This window comes from Cheilinus undulatus, linkage group 20 (genome assembly GCF_018320785.1).
Source record: "Cheilinus undulatus linkage group 20, ASM1832078v1, whole genome shotgun sequence".
Classification (NCBI taxonomy): Eukaryota; Metazoa; Chordata; class Actinopteri; order Labriformes; family Labridae; genus Cheilinus; species Cheilinus undulatus.
In genome coordinates, this window is record NC_054884.1 from 10,748,936 (window position 1) to 10,770,216 (window position 21,281).

At 37.0% G+C, this 21,281-nt stretch overlaps 1 protein-coding gene across 1 annotated transcript; it reads left to right on the plus strand.

The window, feature by feature from the left end:
• The first annotated feature begins 287 nt into the window (after positions 1 to 287).
• Positions 288 to 16,992, plus strand: gdf2 (growth differentiation factor 2). Its single transcript, XM_041815019.1, has 2 exons — positions 288 to 787; positions 12,890 to 16,992. The coding sequence occupies exons 1-2, from the start codon at positions 439 to 441 to the stop codon at positions 13,810 to 13,812; spliced, it is 1,272 nt and encodes a 423-aa protein (XP_041670953.1). The 5' UTR covers positions 288 to 438; the 3' UTR covers positions 13,813 to 16,992.
• The last annotated feature ends 4,289 nt before the right edge of the window (positions 16,993 to 21,281 follow it).

Sequence of the window (21,281 nt, forward strand, 5' to 3'; positions counted from 1 at the left end):
CCATAAAATAGTGAAGAATGACGTGTGCTTTATTGCTATCAAATATTTCAGTTCTCTTTTGAATCAGAAAAAGTTTCACCCCCGAGCTGGGAAAAGTCATTTCATGGAAATGTCTGCTTGTCATAACCTCACAGTTTCCAGTGCCTCCCTCATTATCGCCGTCAAGTGTTTACAGTGTCTTCATTAGCAGCCAGCCCCATAATGATAACAAAGCTTAAAAGAAGGCATCAATGATAGTGATAAGCATGGCCAAGCTACTATTTTGGTTGACACAAGTCCCCGTGTTTACTCTGGGAGCATGGGAGCGGACATCAGGACAGTGGTCCTTGTTTTAGGGATCTCCATTTTCAAACCTTGCCATCGCAAAGTCTGTTTTCAAGCTGACAAGAAGGTTAAGTTTGTCCCAGATTAGTGGCTTAAAAGGGTCCAGATTTTAAAATGAAGAGCTCTAAATCATTCCTGTTCCAGGTTTGTTTGAGTCTGGTGGTTTCTTTTGGCTCCTGCACATGTAAACCTCTGAATAATGACATCCAGAGCGAGTACAACGAGGAGTTTTACTCCCAGCTGTCAGAGGAGGACCTTCTGGAGGAGGAAGACACTGAAGCCAGGATGGAAAGCCTGCTGGGAACCATGAAGGAGACCTTTTTAAGGAAACTCAACCTGTCGAATGTTCCTCAAGAGCCCAGCAAGATCGACCCTCCTCAGTTCATGATGGAGCTCTACAATAAGTATGCCTCGGACAGCTCGGTCCCTCAGGCTGATGTCATACGAAGCTTCACAGTGCAAGGTATATGAAAGAATAACAAGAACACACTGTATGCCCATTGTGTAATTATTAATCGCCTGGCTATTAGGATTAAATCGTTGTATGACTGAGAGAGCTCTTACCCTTTATGCCTATTTGTAGTACATTATTTCAACCTGGCCACTGCTGTTCTGTTAAAGGTTGCTCTTTTTGGAAAGTGCTTTGGGAAAAGATTTATATTAAATTGATTTTAGATTAATGATAAATGATAAAGACTGCTTGAGCAATGATATAAATACTAAATCATGTCCTGTTAAACATGTATGTAAGGTATAAAACTGAAGGATTTTCACTGAATATTTTTTATGAGTCAATTGCTCCAAAAGATTTATGTCCATTATCTCATGTAAAAATGCTTTCTAGAGGGCTAAGCGTAGCTATTTAAATTCTTCATTTTAAAAAATGTTGATAAGTTTGAATGAAAACCATCAAATTGTTTTTAGTTTTACGATTTTCCTTTATCTTGCAGTCTATTATAGTTGCTCCACCTTCTGGGGTCAGGAAACAACTCTTTAATAGAAAAATGTTTTGTCAAAAATTACCATATAACTTCTACCCAAACTGGAAATATTTAACCTAGAAAAAGTCAAATTTAAAGATACATGAATCGAATTAAAGCGGCTTAATTGATTAAATAAAGTACATTTTTTAATAATGTAAAGTGCCTTGAAGGATCAGCATTGTAAGGAGACAACAATCATTGGCATTGGTTTGCCCAATGACACACCCTGGCTGCAGACTGTTCATTTCAGACTCTGTCTGAAGAGCTGTGGTCACATTTATTCAACTTTCTACATAAAGTCTGGCCGTTACATTCATGAAATAACCAGAGGGCAAACACTACAGCAACATTTCAAAAAATTAAACAGAGAAAATGGATAGAGGTCTAATCCAGGATCAAATTATGTATGGAACCATTTTAGAAGTAGCTAGCTTTGGTAGCTTTAGGTAGAGCTAACATAGCTAGGCTAGCTATATAATTAATCTGACTATAAAAACCAATGCAGCTTAATTAGCTTTGCGATGTGAATTTACGTAAACTCAAGATTTAGCAAAAGTTGCTATAGCTAATGTAGCTAATGTAGACAATATAGCTGCGAAACTTCTGTAGGTGCTTTGTGAGCTCAGCTTTAGCTATGTTAGCTAGGTAGCTGTGTTAGCAATATAGCTATTTTAGCTTTGTTAGCTACACAGGTATTTAATATTTGTAGCTTAAACAGCTAACATACCTAAGTCAGCTACCTAAGCCACATTAGCAGCTGTGCTTGCTGAGTTACAATGTTATCATGGAGGATGAGTTTTGTCCCTGTTAGCAGACTGTTTACGCTGTTATTTAACGATTTCTAATCAGGTTTTGCAGGTCAGGTTTTTTTTGTTTTTTTTTTGTATTCTATCCGTCACTGTAACCCTTACCCTAACCCTAAACAGAAGTTTAGTATGGTTTTATCTCAAAAGCCTTGATCAGCATTCTGTGAGAGTGGCTATCAGAGATGTACGTACGGTCTTCAGGCAGACCCCTCTCATACTCGACATAGGCAAGCCTTTTTGATGTGGCTGGTGAAGGTGGAGAGATAAGGTCCGGCTGCAGGCTTGCAGACCATGCCAAGACAGTCTGTAGACTGTCTTTATCTAGAAACAGATATACAAGCTAAAAATTTCAAAATAAAATCAGATTAAACTTCCAGTTAAGGTTATGTTTAGGGTTAAGGCAACAACTAGGATACCCAAAGTTAAAAATCTAGCCTGATTACTGAACATTTTTAACAAGCAGGGAAAAAACTCATCCTCCATGAAAATGTTCTAACACAGCAAGCTTAGCTTATGTGGCTTACATAGCTGACATAGCTATGTTAGCTGTGTAAGCTACACTGTAAAAAATGTCCGTAGAAAATACGGCAAAAGACTGTCAAATAGCAACAGTAAAAGACCGTAAAACAAATAAACATATATTACTGTATAAAATACACAGAATTGCTGTAAATCAAGCAACGGTATGAAACATAAATTTTTACAATTAAAGTACGTAATAATTACAAAATTGTACCGTTTAAACGAAAGAAGATTGTGAAAATAAAGGAAAAATACTGTAATCTTCAAGACGGGCAATTACTCTAAAAATTACAGTAGTATTTTGTTAAAATTACAGACTTTTCTCTCATGTACATTTAAATTCACAGTAAAAATCTGTGAAAAAAATTGCAATCACATACCGTAATTTTAGCAGGGACAAGAGGTTAAAAATACTGCATGATCAGGAAAGTTCTGTAGAAAATACAGTAAAAACCTTTCAACCTGCAAAACCTGTGAACAAGCACCAATTTGTTGTTATGTTTACATTTGTTTCTCAGTGCTACACCACATGATGCTGCCTTGTGAAATAAACGGACAGTTACAGTTAATATGAAAACCTTATTGAAACAAGAATGGTATCAAAAATCATTTTGTTTGTTCTTAATTTGATGGATGAAAGTGGTCAATTATTTTAGTTTAACTGATTTATTGGAAAAGAATGATGTTAATTGCTCTCACAAAGAATGCCATTGCATTTGTAAAGCCATTCCACTTCCTTTAATGCATCTAACACAAAATACATTGATGTACTTTAATGTTTCAGTCAATCTTTCAGAACTGAAATTGGATGACACATATTACCGATAGGAAATATAACAAGGTAATTGGAAAGAACTATTTTATATATACATAAAGAGAGAGAGAGAGAGATACATACTGTATATATAATATGTATATAGTACAGTTGAATATATAGTATATACATTATATAAATACAATAGTTATTTTTACTGGTTAAACAACTTAAACATGAATGCAAATAGAATGACAAGAAACCCTCCATAATCAGTTTTAAAAATGAATGGGAACTGTACATATAGTCTGTCAAATTGATTTCTAAGGGAAAAAAAATTCTTAAAAAAAAAAACAATATGAAACCATGGTTTAGTTTCTGAAATTTTAATATACTTCTCATACCTTATGTAATTTAATCTAAACTTCTCTTTACCTGTATGTGGGGTTATTTATTTCTAGTAAATACGTTTTGTTTCATGTGCCAATGCTGGATTAACTATTGGAATCTGTTCAATAAAGTTGTATCAATATAAAAAATAAATATATAAAAATAATTTTGAAAAACTGTTTCCCGTCGCCATTCAACCCTGTCTACACAGGAACGTTTTCTATTGTGTCTGTACTAGAACAGCGATTTGGGTGTTTAAAAATGGAACAATTTGGAAACGAGCTACAGAGTGAACAGTTTTCAGGCACCTCCCTCCATGTACACAAACAGTGCTGCTTTCTCGAAATGCGTTTGCGCACTGTGGTTGCAGTCAATTGCCATGTGCGAATACGGTTTCGCGCAGGCGCGGGGAAAGAAGGACCTTATACGCATGCGTGTGTGGTTCGTTGGAAAATCAAACCGCCGACGGCTGCCTGGTAAACTACAGCGTTTTCGTGTCTTCTGTGGTCTCGTGTGCGCGGAAATATTTCATAAAGTTGCTGTCTGCTCGTAGAACGAGCCGCAAACGAAGATGGAATACAAAGCAGGACATTGGCGTGTATTAATTCGACGTCACCCGGAGCATCAGCCTACGAGCTATTGGTAAGGTATGTAGAGCTTCTTTTGTCGTAGTGTCAAATATTTCTTGAGTTCTTTTCATTCAGTAACACCACGTGTTTATAGGTAGAAGTTAAATGGGTCAGGAGGCATTTTGTTTCAATTCTAGACCAGCCAACATTGCTGTTTGATTTGTATTTTTTGCTGTTATTTTAGCGTGGAGAACGTTTAACACTTGCTGTGTTGGGGACCATAAGTGAACCCCAAGCTCAGAGCTAACTCCGCCCACTTCAGACTTTTGAAAAATGCACAAAAAATGGGCGGTTGGATACTGGGAACACTGGGAAGAGGGAAAGAAAAAGGACGGAGTTTTCCAGATGAGGTGGGAGTGACCGTGAGGACCGTGATGTCCCCTAGCCAAAAAGTGAGAGTCCCGCCGCAGCACTGATGCTTCAGAGCGACCTAAGGTGAAGGATTTTTCCTCTTCAGAGTCACATTCATATCTGTGTTCAGAGTCTCCTGAGGCAGGCTTTCCAGCTTATTCCTATCCCTCCATGAATATGGGCGCAACTTCCGCTCCGTTCTATCTAAATGGGACTTTGCATAGAAACGAGATGCTAAACGTGACTATTAAAGCAATTTTAATACCAAACTACATAAAGTTAGACTGCTTCACCTCAGACGGGATAATATTATTATAATTTCTCTAGCCTCTACTGGAGAGTTCAAATTGATGACATTACTTTAGATAACCTACAAGGGCATATTTAGCTAACTTTAGTAGCTTTATATCGGTATAAAAAGATACATTTCTAGTTTGTGGAGTTGCTGAAATTCTCATTTTACAAACTAATCCCTCTTAAATATGGGAATTATATTTATAAAATTATCCATGACTCAAGTTGCCAGCTCTTCAGTATGGTAAATGTCAAGTTTTGTATTAAGATTTAATGATAAATTAATACTGAAAGAATCACATCCCCGATGCACTTAGACAGTGGACAGCCTGTTGTGAGAGACATATTTAACTTTGTCATAATATTAGTACCATGAACATAGCAACAGGTACTGAGCATTACAGAAAATATGATTAAAACATTTCAGCTCATTGATTTAACAAAAATGAAGCAGTATTTATTACAGCAAATATTTATTTATTTCAGAACAACCACTGTTGACACTAAATCACTTTAGTAAGCCTTTGGAAAAATCATGTTTTTGCTATTATTGTTACTGTACTGGAAGTTCCACTTCCATTCATAGCTACAGTAGACCACCAGGAATAATGTGGTATCCACCTTATTTAGTTATCTACAGCTTATAATACAAACAATGTGAACATGTGATAACAAAAATATAAATATTTACAAATTCCAGAAGAATTCCTATTGAAACAACTGTCGTTCTTTGTTAGCGTCTATAGTTAGCTGCTGTACTAGAATACATGTATTTAATGTAGCCTACTTCCGTTTTGGCACCGGAAGTTTCGCCCATATTCACATTTACAGTAGCGGCCCCAGGAATAAGGTGGATAGTGTGGTGGTGGACTGTGGTGGTCCTGGGCACTACCTGTTGGCTCCAGCACCTCCTAAATGCACAATGGGGATATGTGCACGTCAGTGTCATGGCACTAAAGATTTAATAGCTCACTTGATTTTTGCAGGATGCCACAAAGCTCAAGATTCAGAGAGGACAGTTGGAGGGCTGCTCAGAGGACATAAAGGGCTTCTCTCCTGTTTCGACAAAAAGGAAGACAACCTCTTTTGCCTTGTTGAAACATTCTTGCCAGATGGGGTACCAGTGGAAAGCCTGCCCCATGTATTGTTTTTTGTAGTAAGTGGATCTCAGAAACACTTTAAAGACTCATTTGGATGGTAATGGATGATTTGCTTGTAATTCTTTTCTACTTTTATCATCCTCCCAGGAGCCTCTTGCTAGGCTTCAAGGCAGCTCATGCTATGCATTGACCAGCATTGGGATCCACTCAGGAGTTCCTACAGAGGTAATAATTTTTCCTCTTTAGAGGTAGTTATATGGTATAGTGTAATGCTGGCAAAATGTTTTATTTCCTTCCAGCCGTGTGCATCATATGATACAATATCAGTTATTTTTATAACTGTGTTATTGTCACCTGTAACAACTGCTATCCTGAGGAAGACGGTTCAGGACAATAAGAGCCAAAACTAACAGACTGAAAAACAGCACATATCCCAGAGCAGTTGCAATAATAAACTAGAAAAGCACTCAGAGAGCGCAGACCTCCGCCATTAGCCCTATCTCCCAATAGTGAAGAGTCCTTTAAAAATTCCTAGATCCAGACGATGATCTGGATCAGTCCCAAAATCAAATCAGTTCTTCCTTTTGCCATTTCTGACATTCCCTGGAAATTTCATCAGAATCTATCCATAACTTTTTGGGTTATGTTGCCAACAAACAAACTAACAAACCCTGCCGATCACATAACCTCCTTGGCAGAGGTAATAATAATTGCACTGAATGGAACTGTGCAAAATTTCGTTGTACTTGTGTACAATGACAATAAAGATTCTGGTTCAGATTTTTAGGTTTGATAGTATCCAAATTTTCAAATTTAAAAAACAAAAAAGAAATAGATGTGCAGCATTTTTTTCTAAACCAAGACTGTTGTGAGCAGAAAAAGCGCAAGGGCAAGCAAGATGACTTACAGAGCTGTGGGATCAACACACACTCTAAATGGAGGGGGTGGCACCAGTCACAGCTTAGTGTTGATTTTAGAAGAACATATAAACACAGCAACACCCGTCTGATAACTGCTTAACAGCTGGATCACTCTACATGTATGTCTGCATTTTGTGTCTGCTGTAGCTTCTGCCACAAAACACAAGGGATGTGACAAGACATTCAGCTCACGGGACAAGAAGAGATTGGGTCCACTCTTTTTTGAGTGAATTCAAAAATTGGATAGTACTTTGCAATCAGTGCATACATAAGTGTTCAAAACTTCTAAGTTGACATGATTTGGTGCTTTACCTTGTCTTTCTATTTTTCCTTACTCTTTTTTAAGGTCCTGTTTCTTCTGCTGGTGGTGACTAGGACTCCATTACTTTATACTGTCTCCGGTATTCCACTCTTCTAAAAAGACGCCAGTTATCAAAGAAAAATAATGGTAAGCCTTGCACAGCATTTGTACATACCTCAATAAATTCTTTAGATTAATCTTTCTTTAAGCAACATGAAGCCATTTTATGTTTATTTTATGTAGTTTACACCAAGCACTGCATTAATCTGGTCATGTAGAAATACCCAGAATACTGCCATGCCACTGCTTTGTCCAGCTTGTTCTCAGTGTTCTGATGACCACACCATATGGGGGCCAATACAGTTTTCTGTGTGAGTCATATGTTTTCATTATGATTGATTTAAAATTCAGTGCCCATCATCTTTGTTACAGCAAAATCCTTTTGTACCCCAAAGCATTTAGGGTAAGTGTACCCATTAGGCCCACCAAAATCTAAGTTCACGTATTTTTCATAGATACTAAGATGGTTTATAAACATGATCATTTGTTAGAATGAAGGATTAATCCCTCAATTGAAGGTATATTTATTTACTTATGCATATTTTAGAGAACAAATTAAAGAAATGTTATGAATAAAGTCAAAAGTCTGGCATGGGCTTAATTGGTACCTAAGTACCATTTAAGCCCACGTGTGTTCCAAATAAGCCCACAACCATGTTTATTGACAGAAATTTAAAAAATTATTACATTTTTCAAGTAGTAAACATATATTAATTCAGTAACATGTTATACATGTTAAACACAATTTATTTTTTGAACTTGGCTTTAATGTTTGGCTTGTAACAATGGACCACCACAAACATGACAAAGTAGGCCTAAAACTAATTTTCATTGGCTTCAGTATTTAACATTTCATTGAACATTTTATTTAATATTGACAAAATTTGATTCAATATTGACAAAATAAAAAAAATGTGTTTGTTTTTAAAAGTATTAAATGACATTACAGTGAATCAACAATATCTTATTGAACTTGGATTTAATGTTTGGCTGTAACAATGATGATTTTAGGACAGTTGCTGTAATTCCTCTTTTTTGTTGGCATTTTTCTCACTATAAACAAATGATTATGCAAAATTAACTGACATAACAATTCTTCTGGTCAGTGTGTGATCTGTGATGTACTCGTGTTAATGAAGTTAGTTTAACAACATCCAACACAGGATTACAGCGAAAAGCTATCAAACCTCAAAATTTCATTTTTTTCTATTGAAACACATCAGATGGGCTTAAATGGAACACACTGGGCTTAAATGGTACTACAGTGACTACCAGGGAAATGAAGATAATATTTTCTCACCAAAATGAAACAAATGTTTAAAGAAATGCCTGTAGCCTAAATATGCTGCAAAACTTGCCATCACAGTTATTCCTCTTCTGCCAAACTTTCTGAATTATCAAGGAATTCTTGTTCAAAGTTTTATGTAAGATTTATGTAAAATGAATCAGAAAACACTTAGTTTGTGTACTTATCATTTTTAATCATTAAGCAGTGTATCTATCAGTAGGGCTACATGTATTGACTAGTGATTAGCTTGCTACGCTAGCTAGCATGACTCATCTTTTCACATAAAACTAAATAGTAAGAAATTACAAAAAACTACCTGTTTATACACAAAAAAAACCAAATCAATAATCTCTCAAATTACATAATATGAATGTACTTAACAAGTCAGTGGCTGAAAATGGTTGAAAAGAGGTTCTTTCTGAGGGGTCCCAAAACACCAAAGTTTTGAGGCGACTTTATCTGAGCCTCCTTGAGACTGCACAAATGTAGGCGGGCCTTTTTCAATATCTACAAATGTGATTGTGTCAAACAAAAACTGACATATAATTAAGAAATTGTGTGATTGGACAAAATAATGTATAGCATAAGACAGGCCCCTCTTTTTTTTTTTTTTTAAATTGACTTCAAAGTCGCAAGTGGGCTTAAATGGTGCCTGGGCTTAATGGGTAGGCTTACCCTAATACAATACAATAATAACTTTATTCATCCCCGAAGGGAAATTATATAGAAATTATATATAAAATTATATATTATATTTACATGTAAAAGCAAATTCTATATTTATTTGGGTGGTCTTACAAGTAAATATATAAATAAAGAGCATAGTTTGCAAATATTTATCTTGTGGTTCAACTACCTAAAATCACAATATAACCCTTATGAATGGTTCATACCAAGGTCTTTTGCTAACACTTGTGGTTTGGGCTATTGTGTGTAGCTTTAAACCAGTGTTAATTTCGTCGACTAAAACTATGACTAAAAATGTTCATCGACAGCTTTGTTTTCCATGACAAAAACTAGACTAAGACTAACAAAAATAGATCTGTGATGACTAAAACTGACAAAAACTAAGTTTAGTTTTTGACTAGAATGTAATGTAGTTTTTCGTCGGACATTCAAAATCCATGATATCTCTCCACTGTGGGTAATTCTGTCAAAAAACAATGCAGCTGTAGCTCTTCTGTCTCTCAGCTGTAGAAAGCAGGGACCCCAGGTTTGGCAGGGTGCAGAGAACATCCCACTATGACTTGGTACCAGATTTCAGTAAGACAATAAATGCTTGGACTAAAAGTAAAACCTAAAATGTGAGGACTTTTTATGGACTAAAACTAAATGGACAGAAATTACTAAAATGTGACTGAAACTAAAATTCATTTCACTTAAAGACTAAAACTAAGACTAAAATTAAAAATATCTGCCAAAATTAAAACTGCTTTAAATAATGACATCAATTCAAATTTATGTTTAGTTTTTACAGCAATAGCTATGTCACTTTTTTGTGTGGGTCCATATCTTCTTGGATATGTGAAGGAGGGGGAGCTCAGTGGATACAAGCCTGGGCACCACAGCTCTAAACTATAAAGGAAAAGCAAATTGCAATTAATATGTCATAACTGTCTCATTATAATCAATAACGGAAAAAGTAATTGGCTGTTGTTAGGTGATTGCTGACTTAATAGCTGGCACTTGTGGGTACATTTGCGTTTCTTCACCATATTCTATTATAGAAGCGATCTGTATGTACTGTACACACTGTTTATTTTATTCTGTTGTGCTGATTGTAAGTATGGCTTATTAGAGCCTAGTTTTCTCAAATTTACATCTGTGTAGGCATTAAACTGAAGCACTGAATCACTCTAACTTTGTTTTGTATATGTACTTCCTGCAGAGAGAGGATGGAGCCAGTCCAAAGTAGAACACCTGATGAACTGTGCTCAAGTCTTCAAGAAGATGAAGTTTCTTGGCCATGTGAAGCTTCCCAAGTGGAAGGCCTTCTTCAGTCAAGACTGGACTCATTACTCTTGAATCATTTAGGGGCAAGTGACTTTGTTTCATCTTCATGCATTACACCAAGGACTACCTGTCATACATATGGACACAAGCTTTTTTTTCCAAGATCTAAACTGCTTTGTGAGTATACAGACAAGTTATCAGATGTGTTGAAAGGTTTTTTATTGCAAACATATAACTGCAGAGTTTCTTATTGTTTATCAGAGAGCTTGAATCTTTTGTTAAAAGTAGGAGTATTAGGGCACTACTGCAAAAATCTAGCAAATTAACTGAAATTTCACATGTTTTGTACTGTATTTTTTACAGTAAATTTCTGGCAACCACAGCTGCTGGTAATTTACCGTAAAATTTAAAGTAAGGCAGTATTAAGCTACTACTGTAAAATCTGCAAACATCAGCTGTAATTTCTCATGTTTTGTCCTGTATTTTTTACAGTAAATTTCTGGTAACCACAGCTGCCAGTAATTTATTGTAAAATTTAAAGTTGGGCAGTATTTTGCTACTACCGTAAAATCTGCAAATATCAGCTGTAATTTCTCATGTTTTGTACTGTATTTTTTACGGTAAATTTCTGGTAACCACAGCTGCCAGTAATTTACTGTAAAATTTAAGTAGTTATAATAAAATACCGTTTAACATTATACGGGTCTACTGTTTTTATTACTGAGATAGATTGTATTTAGGTTTACAGGATTTCTGGTGTTTTTACAGTAATTTACCGTAAACAGGTTTGTTTCATTATCGTTATTTTTACAGCCAATCCCTGTAGAAAATGTTGTAATAGAGCTGTAACTTCTACATCAAATTACAGTAAGTTGTACAGCAAATTACCGTAAATATGGTTACAGTATAACTGTTATTTTTACAGCAAATCCTTGTATAAACGGTTACAATATTGTATTTTTTTAACAGAAATTTACAGTTAAAAAAAAAACAGGTTTGAACTGTAATATTTACAGTTGTAGAATGAAAACACCGTTTTTTCTCATACATTCTCACCGTAATTTTTACAGTAAATCTCTGGTAACCACAGCTGCCAGCGTTTTACCGTAAATTTAACGGAATTTTTTTTACAGTGTACATAGATAATTGAAGTACAAAGCTAATACAGCTATTTGCTAAAGCTATGCTCACAAAGCAGCTACATAACCAGTGTATCTACATTAGCTATGTAGCTATGTTAGCTTTAGCTACATTTTCTAAAGCTTGCATTGCTAAAATTAACTTAGCTATATTGGCTTATTTAGTACTGTTAATTACATAGCTAGCATAGCTATGTTAGCTTTAGCAAAAGCTTACAAGACTCCTCCCTCTGACCCAAAATTGGGCACCAGGTGTTACATAGTAGTGAGCAAGCTAGGCTAATGCTGCGTTCGATTGTACTCGGAACTCGGATAAATCCGACCTCTGAATCGGAAAAGTGCAATAGAACGGCCCTTGAGCTCAGGACTCCGACTTGGGAATTAGGGTAGGATCCAAGCAGCCCAAGTTGATCGGAATGACGTAGCAAAATGGCGTCGCACACCATGAGAGTCACTATCTCCTGAACTTTTACTTTTATGTGTCGTCTAATTTAGCATTTGTGTTACTAAAGTACAGGCCTCTGCACAGCTCGCTTTGATGCCCATGTAAGTTCAATGATGCATGCAGGATTCCCCGTGCTGGTGCGTTCAAGTCATACTTACAGCATATGACGTTTCTCTTTCTCTCTCTCCCTGAAGTAGCTGATACATTTCCCCAACAGTAATTTTTGATCCTCGAAAAACATCAAAACAAACATCAGCTTACTGCGGCCGGCCATGTTTTCCAAGCATATGCAATGAAACGCATTTACTTCGTAAGTCGGAGTTTCCGAACCGGATTTTTCCAATTTCCAAGTACTATCAAACGCAGCATAAGTAGCTCTTGAGTGTACAGTGTTCATAAGTTAGCTAGATTTCCATCATTTGTATTAATTACAAAGTTTTTAGCTAGTCTGATTTGCTAATATTGCCAACTAAAAAATAATTTGATAAGCTATTTTAGATTTAGATGAGTGGTCAGCCTGTGCACTCAGATTCATTCTGTATGATAGAAAAGAAGCTAAATCCAACATCAGACCAGAAAGTCTTCTCATTGTTTAAAAAAGCCCCTGACTTCATTGTCTCTCCTCAACAGATATTACTCTCGCTGTGACGAATGGCACAAAGTCAAAACACAGGCTGCAGTTCAACATCAGCATCCCCAGCCATGAAAAGATCACATCAGCTGAACTCCAACTCTTCTTTACTCCAGAGTCCAAGCCAAAGACCATCTCACACACATTCAAGGCCACTGTCAAAGTCTATGAAGTGGATTACAACAATTTCACGTCTACAAAGCAGCTACTGGTGGGAAGAGAGGTGACGGGCCCACAGAGCACATGGGAAACTTTTGATGTGACCACAGCTATTCAGAGCTGGATCAAGATGGGTGGTGCTGAAACTGTTTTTGATGTAGTGGTTGATGGAAAGGACTGTGGGGTTCCTAAAAGTGAAGAAGGGAAAGAAGTAGGTTGTTTGAATATGAGCATGTCAGTTGGAGATAACACTTCAGCTGCCTTAATCGTCTTCTCTGATGACTTGGGTAGCAGGAGACTGGAGAAGAAGAAGGAATTAACAGAGATGATTCTCCATGAAGAAGAAACCATCCTACACTCAGGTGCTGACTGGAACAGAGGAAACCAGATTTCTAATGAGATCCCTGAATCTCAATATCCACGCAGAAAGAAAAGAAAGGCAGAGAGGCAGTACTGCCAGCGGACCTCTCTCAAGGTCAACTTCAAAGACATCGGCTGGGACAGCTGGATCGTAGCACCTCCGGAATATGACGCCTACGAATGTCGAGGCCTCTGTTACCACCCACTGACGGATGAATCAACACCATCAAAGCACGCCCTCATCCAGACGCTGATCAACATCAGGGACCCCAAAAAGGCCAACATGGCTTGCTGTGTCCCCATCAAACTGGACCCCATCACAGTGATGTATAAGGAGAATGGACGCCTGACTATAAGATACCTGTACGAAGAGATGAAGGTGGCAGAGTGTGGTTGCAGGTAGTCAGTTGGGATTGGTTCCCCTTAAGACTAGTAGTGTTGAATTCATTCATGTAAGGCAGATGTTAAGGCTTTCCTTGGATTCGGTACAAGGCGTGCATATAAATCGTATTCAGCCCCTGGATGTTTTACTCTTGTAATGATTTTATAAAACAATCATGGTCAATATGATTTGGCCTGTTTGACAAAAAAAAATTCAAAAAGAAACTATTTAATGTCAGAGTGAAAACAGATTTCTTCACAGTATGGCCAATTAGATAAAAATATGTAAGAAAGAATAAGTGGCTGCATGAACCCCCCCTTAAAGCGACAGACCTCAGAGGTCCAGCCAATTGGTGCTAGTCTCAAAATTAGTAAGTAGGGAATCATCTGAGTGCAGTGAATACGTAAAGTAATTGTAGTATTCAGACATGTGTGTCTTGAAGCTCCAGTCACTGGTTAATCAGTATCCATGGCTACCATTACACCACAAAGACAAAAGAACACTACAAGCAACTCAGAGAAAGTGTTACTGAAAAATTAAAGTCAGGCGATGGATACAAAATATTTCCAAGGCACTGAATATCCCCAGAGTTGAGTTAAATCCATCAACAACAAGTGCTGCCCTGGTTCTCCCGTCAAAGCTTTATGGGAGAGTGGCAAAAAGAAAACCACTGTTGAAGAAAACTCTTATTAGATCTCAACAAGGGTTTGCCAAAAAGCATGTGGGAGACTCCATGGTCAAGTGGAAAAAAGCTCTTTGGTCTGATTTGACCATCAGACAAGACATACAAGGCATGATGGTGGCAGCATCATGCTGTGGGGATGATTCTTGGCAGTTGGCCTAGGAAGCCTTGTAAAGTTAGAGGGTTAAATGAATGTGGCAAAATGTAAAATCCTGTATGTAAATCTTTGTCAGTCTGCAAGATAAATACTGCTTGGGAGAAGATTTTTTTCCCAGTAAGTGTACAGCAAAGCTGCATAGAAATGGTTTAAAGACAACAAGGTAAATGTTCTGGAGTGGCCAAGTCAAAGCCCAGACCTCAATCAAATAGATAATTTATGGCAGGGCTTATCAAACCTGATCCCCATACAACCTGACAGAGCTCAAAAGGTTTTGCAAAGAAGAATGAAGTACAATTCTAGTTCCACAAAAGCCAAATTATATGTATTACAATGATGGATTTGTAAAATCACTGAATGGGTAAAAAATCCAAGGGGGTGAATACTTTTTAAAGGCATTGCATAATAAATCAAAATAGTCCTTCCTTTGCAAAAGCCTACATTACTTACATCATAAGATTAAAGTTCTTCAGTTATGCCAGCAGTTCTGTGAGTCTAACAGCATTGTTTTAAGCTAAATAGTACAATCTGGATGCTCATGCTACTAAAATCATGCTGCATTTATACAGACGTTACATTCATGTTGAAGATCTTGTCTCGGCACGTAAACATTTAAGCAAATACTGAGTGTACGCATGTTAGTTTTAAACTCAGTGGTATTATCAATACACCATGATATTGAAAACATACTTAACATAGTCTGGATTATAAACAACCAATCACCTGAACACCCATGTTAGTGTACTAGCTTTGAGTTTGGATGGATATGATATGTTGATGCTAACAATAGCAAAAACACAGTGATTGACCGATGGTCCTAATTTTTTTTTGTTTGTTTTCCTTTTTTTTAGCAACTTAAGCCTGGCACACACTAAAATAATTTAAGCTGTTTCACAGTCTCTACTCTCAAAACTCAGAATCTTGCTTGGTCAAAAGTTACTTTTAAATGCTACTTTACAAGCTAATGTAGCAAACTGTTAGCTACCTGCTGCATCCAATGCAGCAGTATTTTTGGTCCAGCTCTGTCCCTTGTCAGTTTGATAGATTTTACAGGAAACACTGTATAGACACTCACGTTGTTGCGACAAATCAACAAGTTGTTCCTTCATTTCTTTTAATTTTTCCTAAATTTAAAGATATATTTTGGGCCGTTTTTTCTATGAGAGAGAAAGGGAGAAACATGCGGGGAGCCATGGGGCGCACCGTAACTACTTGACCATCTACACCCCAGTTGTTCCTTCACTTCTGACATCCAGCGTACTATGACGGTTTCTTTTATTGCTATCGCTGTGTTTGTTGTGCTTCCCCCTTTGGTCAGCTTGCCACCTGATTGGCTACGATGCCATTCCACATGTCAATCCTGCTCACTTGTTTTCAGTGTTCACCTCACACAACAGTATTTCTAACGAACATGTTTAATATTTACCATTTCACATTGGAGCAGATCTGATTGTCTTCTGAGCAAACACCACAATAAAATCTGCCGGGTTAATCTTTAGAACCGGCTGATAATCAGGCCTTTGCTGAAGGAGGAATCAAGTCAAAAATTGGCATGATTATTTTTGTAGTGAGTGCCAGGCTTTAGCTCTACACTAGCAAGGGTGTTAGCATCTCAGCTCTGAGTTGTATCCTCGGCGTGCGCACAATGATACTGTAAATAAGCTGAAAATTTTGCAAGTACAATGATATTCATATTTATGGTCTTTGAAAAGAATGTTAACATGTTGCATATTTAATATGTATCACAAAACAAAACTGCAGAGGTGTGTGTAAATGTCTTTAACTTTGATAATAATCAGACAGGATTCAAATGTGCCTAATGACTTCCTTAATGAGAATCTGGACATTTAAGGCTTTAAAACTCCAAAATATGGTTAAATTGCTAACTGTTAATTTTCCATATTTGAAATTTGAACATCAGAGTTCAAGGTCTTTTTATTTGTGCCTGGAAAGGTCAATCTGCTTTACAGAGGAGTTTCAGCATTCAGAAGATCAAAACAACAATTAACAGCAACACTTATTGACCCAACCGGTCAAAATACATTAAAAACTGATAACGAAGTGTTTAAAAAAAATTACTGATTTAATACTGCCACTTGCATTAAAAAATTATATAAAGTTTGTAAAAAGCTAAAATAAATGATGTGATTTTTTCATTTGTATTTCAGCATGACACTGCAGAGGAATTAAGGACGCAAACATTTTTATTTAATACATGTACAGATTAATGTTGGTGTTTTGAAATTGTATTTTTAATAAAATTTACAGTCATGTAAAATAACAAGTATGTAAACATCCATCCGTCCATTTTCTATATCGCCTATACGGTCGGGGGTTGCAGGAAGTATGTAAACAGTGAAACAAAAATAAAATTGTACTATCAAATACTGTTTACTGTCTTATTTTCTGACAAATACAACAGTTGAACAAGACTTTTTTTATGAAAATTCAAGAATATTTATCCTAAACATGACATGTAATCATCACTTTTCACCTACCTGTCCTGTTAGTGTAACAGGGATGTAATGCACATTTTAGTGGTCATTTTGGTGTCATATTATCTGTTCTTGAAGCTATATCATGTTTTGTTTTATCACATTACTGCTGTGTCTTCCACTGTGAGAGATTTAGAAAGTTTAAGACCTTTAAGAGATATTTTTCATTATTTGCAGCTAAAAAAAAAACTTTTCAAAATAAAGTCAACCAAATAGATCAATTAAACCTGTCCTGGAGATTTTCCAAGTGGATATTTTATTCCTACTTCTTCTGTCTTAAGTTTGCGACTGTAAGACACCAAAAAACAGCAGTAAAACATTACGTATACTATACGTCTGGATTGTTCTTAAGTTTCACTGAAAAAAGATATAGAAATATGACAGTGGAAATCTGAAATTGCAGATGTCACAAAATAAGAAACCAAAACAATCCCAATGACAAAAACATTTACGTCAAATATGAGCATTTCATGTTTTGTTACATGGAGTGTTATAACTCCTGGATGCTGCCAGGGGGCACTATATCCAAGAAAACAATCTTTGCAGAGAGATGTGATTAAAGGCTGCAAAATCCTATCAGTTACCTTTTACTAGGAATGGATTTACAATTGCAATGCACAATAAATCACACCCCTTTCATTAAAAATTCACTTTATATACAATTAAAGACATGTTGAAAAGGAAATTATAAATAACCTTTGATCCCATATCAAATATCTGCTTGTTTGATTACTTGTATGAGTAAATTAAAGCGGTGTCTATTATTTAAATTTATGCAACAAACATTTGGAAAAGAAATAATCTGCATAATTATTTCTGTTCATTGCCTAAGTATATTTTTTGGAAGCTCTACAAAACCACTCAAGAAATTTTCTGGGATGTTTTCACTTGTGGTGCATCCCCTACATTGAGGTATAAATGTACCCCAGAAATATAATGATGAAAAAATAGGACACCTACACTGTGCAGAGAGGCACCATCATTTTAGAAGCTATCATTTGTAGTTTCATTTGTAGTGAAATAGTAAGAAATTCTGGTTAAGATTTAACATTACTATTAGTAGTATTATTATCATTTTTACATTTTTTTTACTGTACATGTACACCTCTGTAAAAACAGACGAGGAATTACGAACCATTTCACTTGTGATTCAACAAAGATACACAAAGGAGGACACCGGTGGAAATGAACTTCCTTCCAAAGAGCTTCAAGCTGCAGTAAACGATTTATTTTTAGTGTCGTTTGCCCACAAAAACAACACAACCTGTCAGGGTCTTGTCATTGAAGCCATCCAAAATAATTAACACACTTTTGCAACGCCTCCTCACTCAGCACTCTCACTTGAGGAAAATTAGCAAGGGACGATGCTCCAGCCAATGAGGAGGCTAGCACTCGCAGCCAACCTATTGGTCGCTGTAGTAGGTGCACTTGCGCCTCAGCTCAGTGAGAAGTTGATACAATGGTGGAGTTACCAGTGTATCAACCTTCAGTCCTGTGTAGAATTTGTTCATGCTGAGATGAAGTGTTTTATAACCTATAATCAGCCATTGATTTCAGTGGAAAAGTGGAGCAAAATTACTCCACGAGAGCTTTGCCACCATCAGTATTCGATTCAGCAGATGCACACATTCACGAGGAGGTATGTGAGAAGAGGGGCGGAGCTACAGAGCCCAAACACGGAGAAGAACAGAAAGGAAGGGGGAGTAGAGTTGATTCTACACGGTTCTCATTGAATGTTACATACTCAAGCCTTAAAGCAAGTCGAATGTCAAGAGGAAGATAAGAGACACCAGACTCAACAATGAAGACAAGCTGAAGGCTGCTATGAGAGCAACCTGGGCTTTATAACACCTGAGCAGTGCCACGGACTGATTGGCTCCATTCCCAGGCCCACAGAGTTGGCTTGGCCCCTGACAAACCCTAAGAGGGCTTTTCCCAGTTGTGATTATTGATTGAATCAATGTGTGTGTGTTGGATCAGTAGCATTGGTGCTAATTTTGGTGCCACCTTTCATTAATTTTGTGAACTTTTCACCCATCTTTGCCTCTTCTGACCCATTTTTGCCACATATTTTACCCTTTTAAGACAAGTTTATATTGGCCTCAGAGCTCCCCAAAGCTTGCCTTCGAAGTCTGTTGCTGAAAAAACAGCCCTTCTTAGGACAAGCTGTTTCTGTGTCTGTAGCTTTAAATGTTACTGAGCCGCCTGACTCCACCCCTCTTAGGAAATGGATGTGGGTTAAACCTGGGGGCGGTGCTAACTTCCCTCATGACATCATGAGGGGAAAATCTGAGAATGACTTGGTTTAGCACACATCTTCTGCAAGGTGGAGAAAGATGGGGGGTGGGGGGGGGGTAGATTTGTCTTGTAATTGAGGGGATTGTGGACAGGCCAGGGGCAGATATTTTTGTTAGAAAAGCCTGAAGAAGTTATTTGATGCATAATATGTCCCCTTTAATGACTTTCTTCCACATGTTGCCACTTAAAATACATTTTGGCACTACAAACTAATTTTCTTTACTTTGAAATTCACTACCTGTTCTGCCCAATTTGCCTACTAAGGCCATTTTGTTACTTTTTAACCCTTTTGACTATTTTTCTACCTGTTTATGCCACTTTTGACCTATTTTTTAACACTTTAAACACATTTTAACACTGTTGACCCATTTAAGCTACTTCTAAATTGTATTTTACCTCATTTTTTGCCAATCTTTACCTCTTTAAACCAATTTTTGTTACTTTTCATTCCCCTTGCACCCCCTTTCCTGTCCATTTTGCCACTTTGTAAAGCCTTTCCAACACATTTTCTGCCTTTTTAACCAATCTTTGCCACTTTCTGCCAATTTCTTGCCCATGTTAACCCATTATTTAGCCTTTTCAACACATTTTTGCCGCTTTTTACCAATTTTAACTCTGTTTAGGAAAGGTGTTTACATTTTGAAGAAGGTAACAGCATGAATAAGTAAAAAAAAATGTTGCTTTGATAAGAGTGGCCATTATTCAGAACAAAAAGTAAAATGTTACTATCATAGGTTAACTTTACAATGGACCATGATTTTCCTGACCTCCATGGGCCAGCTTTTTCCCCCCTTATGGAAGGCATTGTTTATGCCGCATCACATGGATACAGTAATTTAACCAGGGGCTTACAGACAAGTACATTATGTAATGAGAACTTCTCAGTCAACAAAGCGGTCCTTCCTGAAAAGATTAAAATAGTTGCTTGCTGTTGTATTCTCAGTTTAATATCAATGTAGTCTCAGGAGTTTTACATTGAGATAGTACTGGACACTGACTCTTAAATATAGTATACAGCTTTAAGTCGCAAGGTTAGTGTCCTGAGAATTGGCAACGGCGGGGGTACAGTATTACGCAACACTAAGGGGATACTAAGGGTTAAGACATTAAGATTAGCTGGGGACCGTCTGGCATTGCAAAACAGATGACACCTGGCTATTAATTCAGAGTTTCAAAAATTGACTGGATCATTGTCTTAAGGGTGCATTGAAGCCATAGTTAGATACAAGCTCAAAGTACAAATGAAGAGGTCAGGGCTTGATGAAAGGATTAACACTTGCGTTTGCAACTAAGCATTATTACATTGGCGCCTTTCCCGTTACACTTTGTGTCAAAGATTATATATATCCTGGCAAAAATAGCAGAAAAGGCAGAAGAGAGAAGAGTTAAAAGCCATATATTCTGAAGAGCCAGAAGTCAACCAGTGCTTTCAGTACTCATTGGTGTGCGTTTTGTCTATCAAATTTTGTTTTGCTTGTGTTTTAAAAGGCTTTACCCATGTCTTCAAACATATAATCATATCACCAGTGGTCCGACCCAGACATGACCCTTAAAGCTGCCAACAGCACCAAAATACACCATCGTCAGCTATCATAACGGATAGACAGTGACATGGAAGAAGCATTTCTGATCCAGCTTTCACATCAACCATTCCGCTCTGAACTACTTTGTCTTTGCATGGAGCCACTTAATTGTCCAAATATCAAGAAAGTCGTCATTTAGATTGGAAAACAACACAAGGAAGGTTCTGAAAAACCCAGTAAGACTACAGTGCTAATGCTAGTATTGAAAGCCCAGTCAGCTATGGTATATTCATTCAGCAAGGGAAAAGCAGCTGCATATAAGGAGCAAATAGGAA

Bases quoted from the DNA above. Each gene is read 5' to 3' on its own strand.
- gdf2 (XM_041815019.1), top strand. From the start codon at position 439: ATGAAGAGCTCTAAATCATTCCTGTTCCAGGTTTGTTTGAGTCTGGTG. The intron at 788-12,889 runs GTATATGAAAGA...TCTCCTCAACAG, and splicing joins ACGAAGCTTCACAGTGCAAG to ATATTACTCTCGCTGTGACG.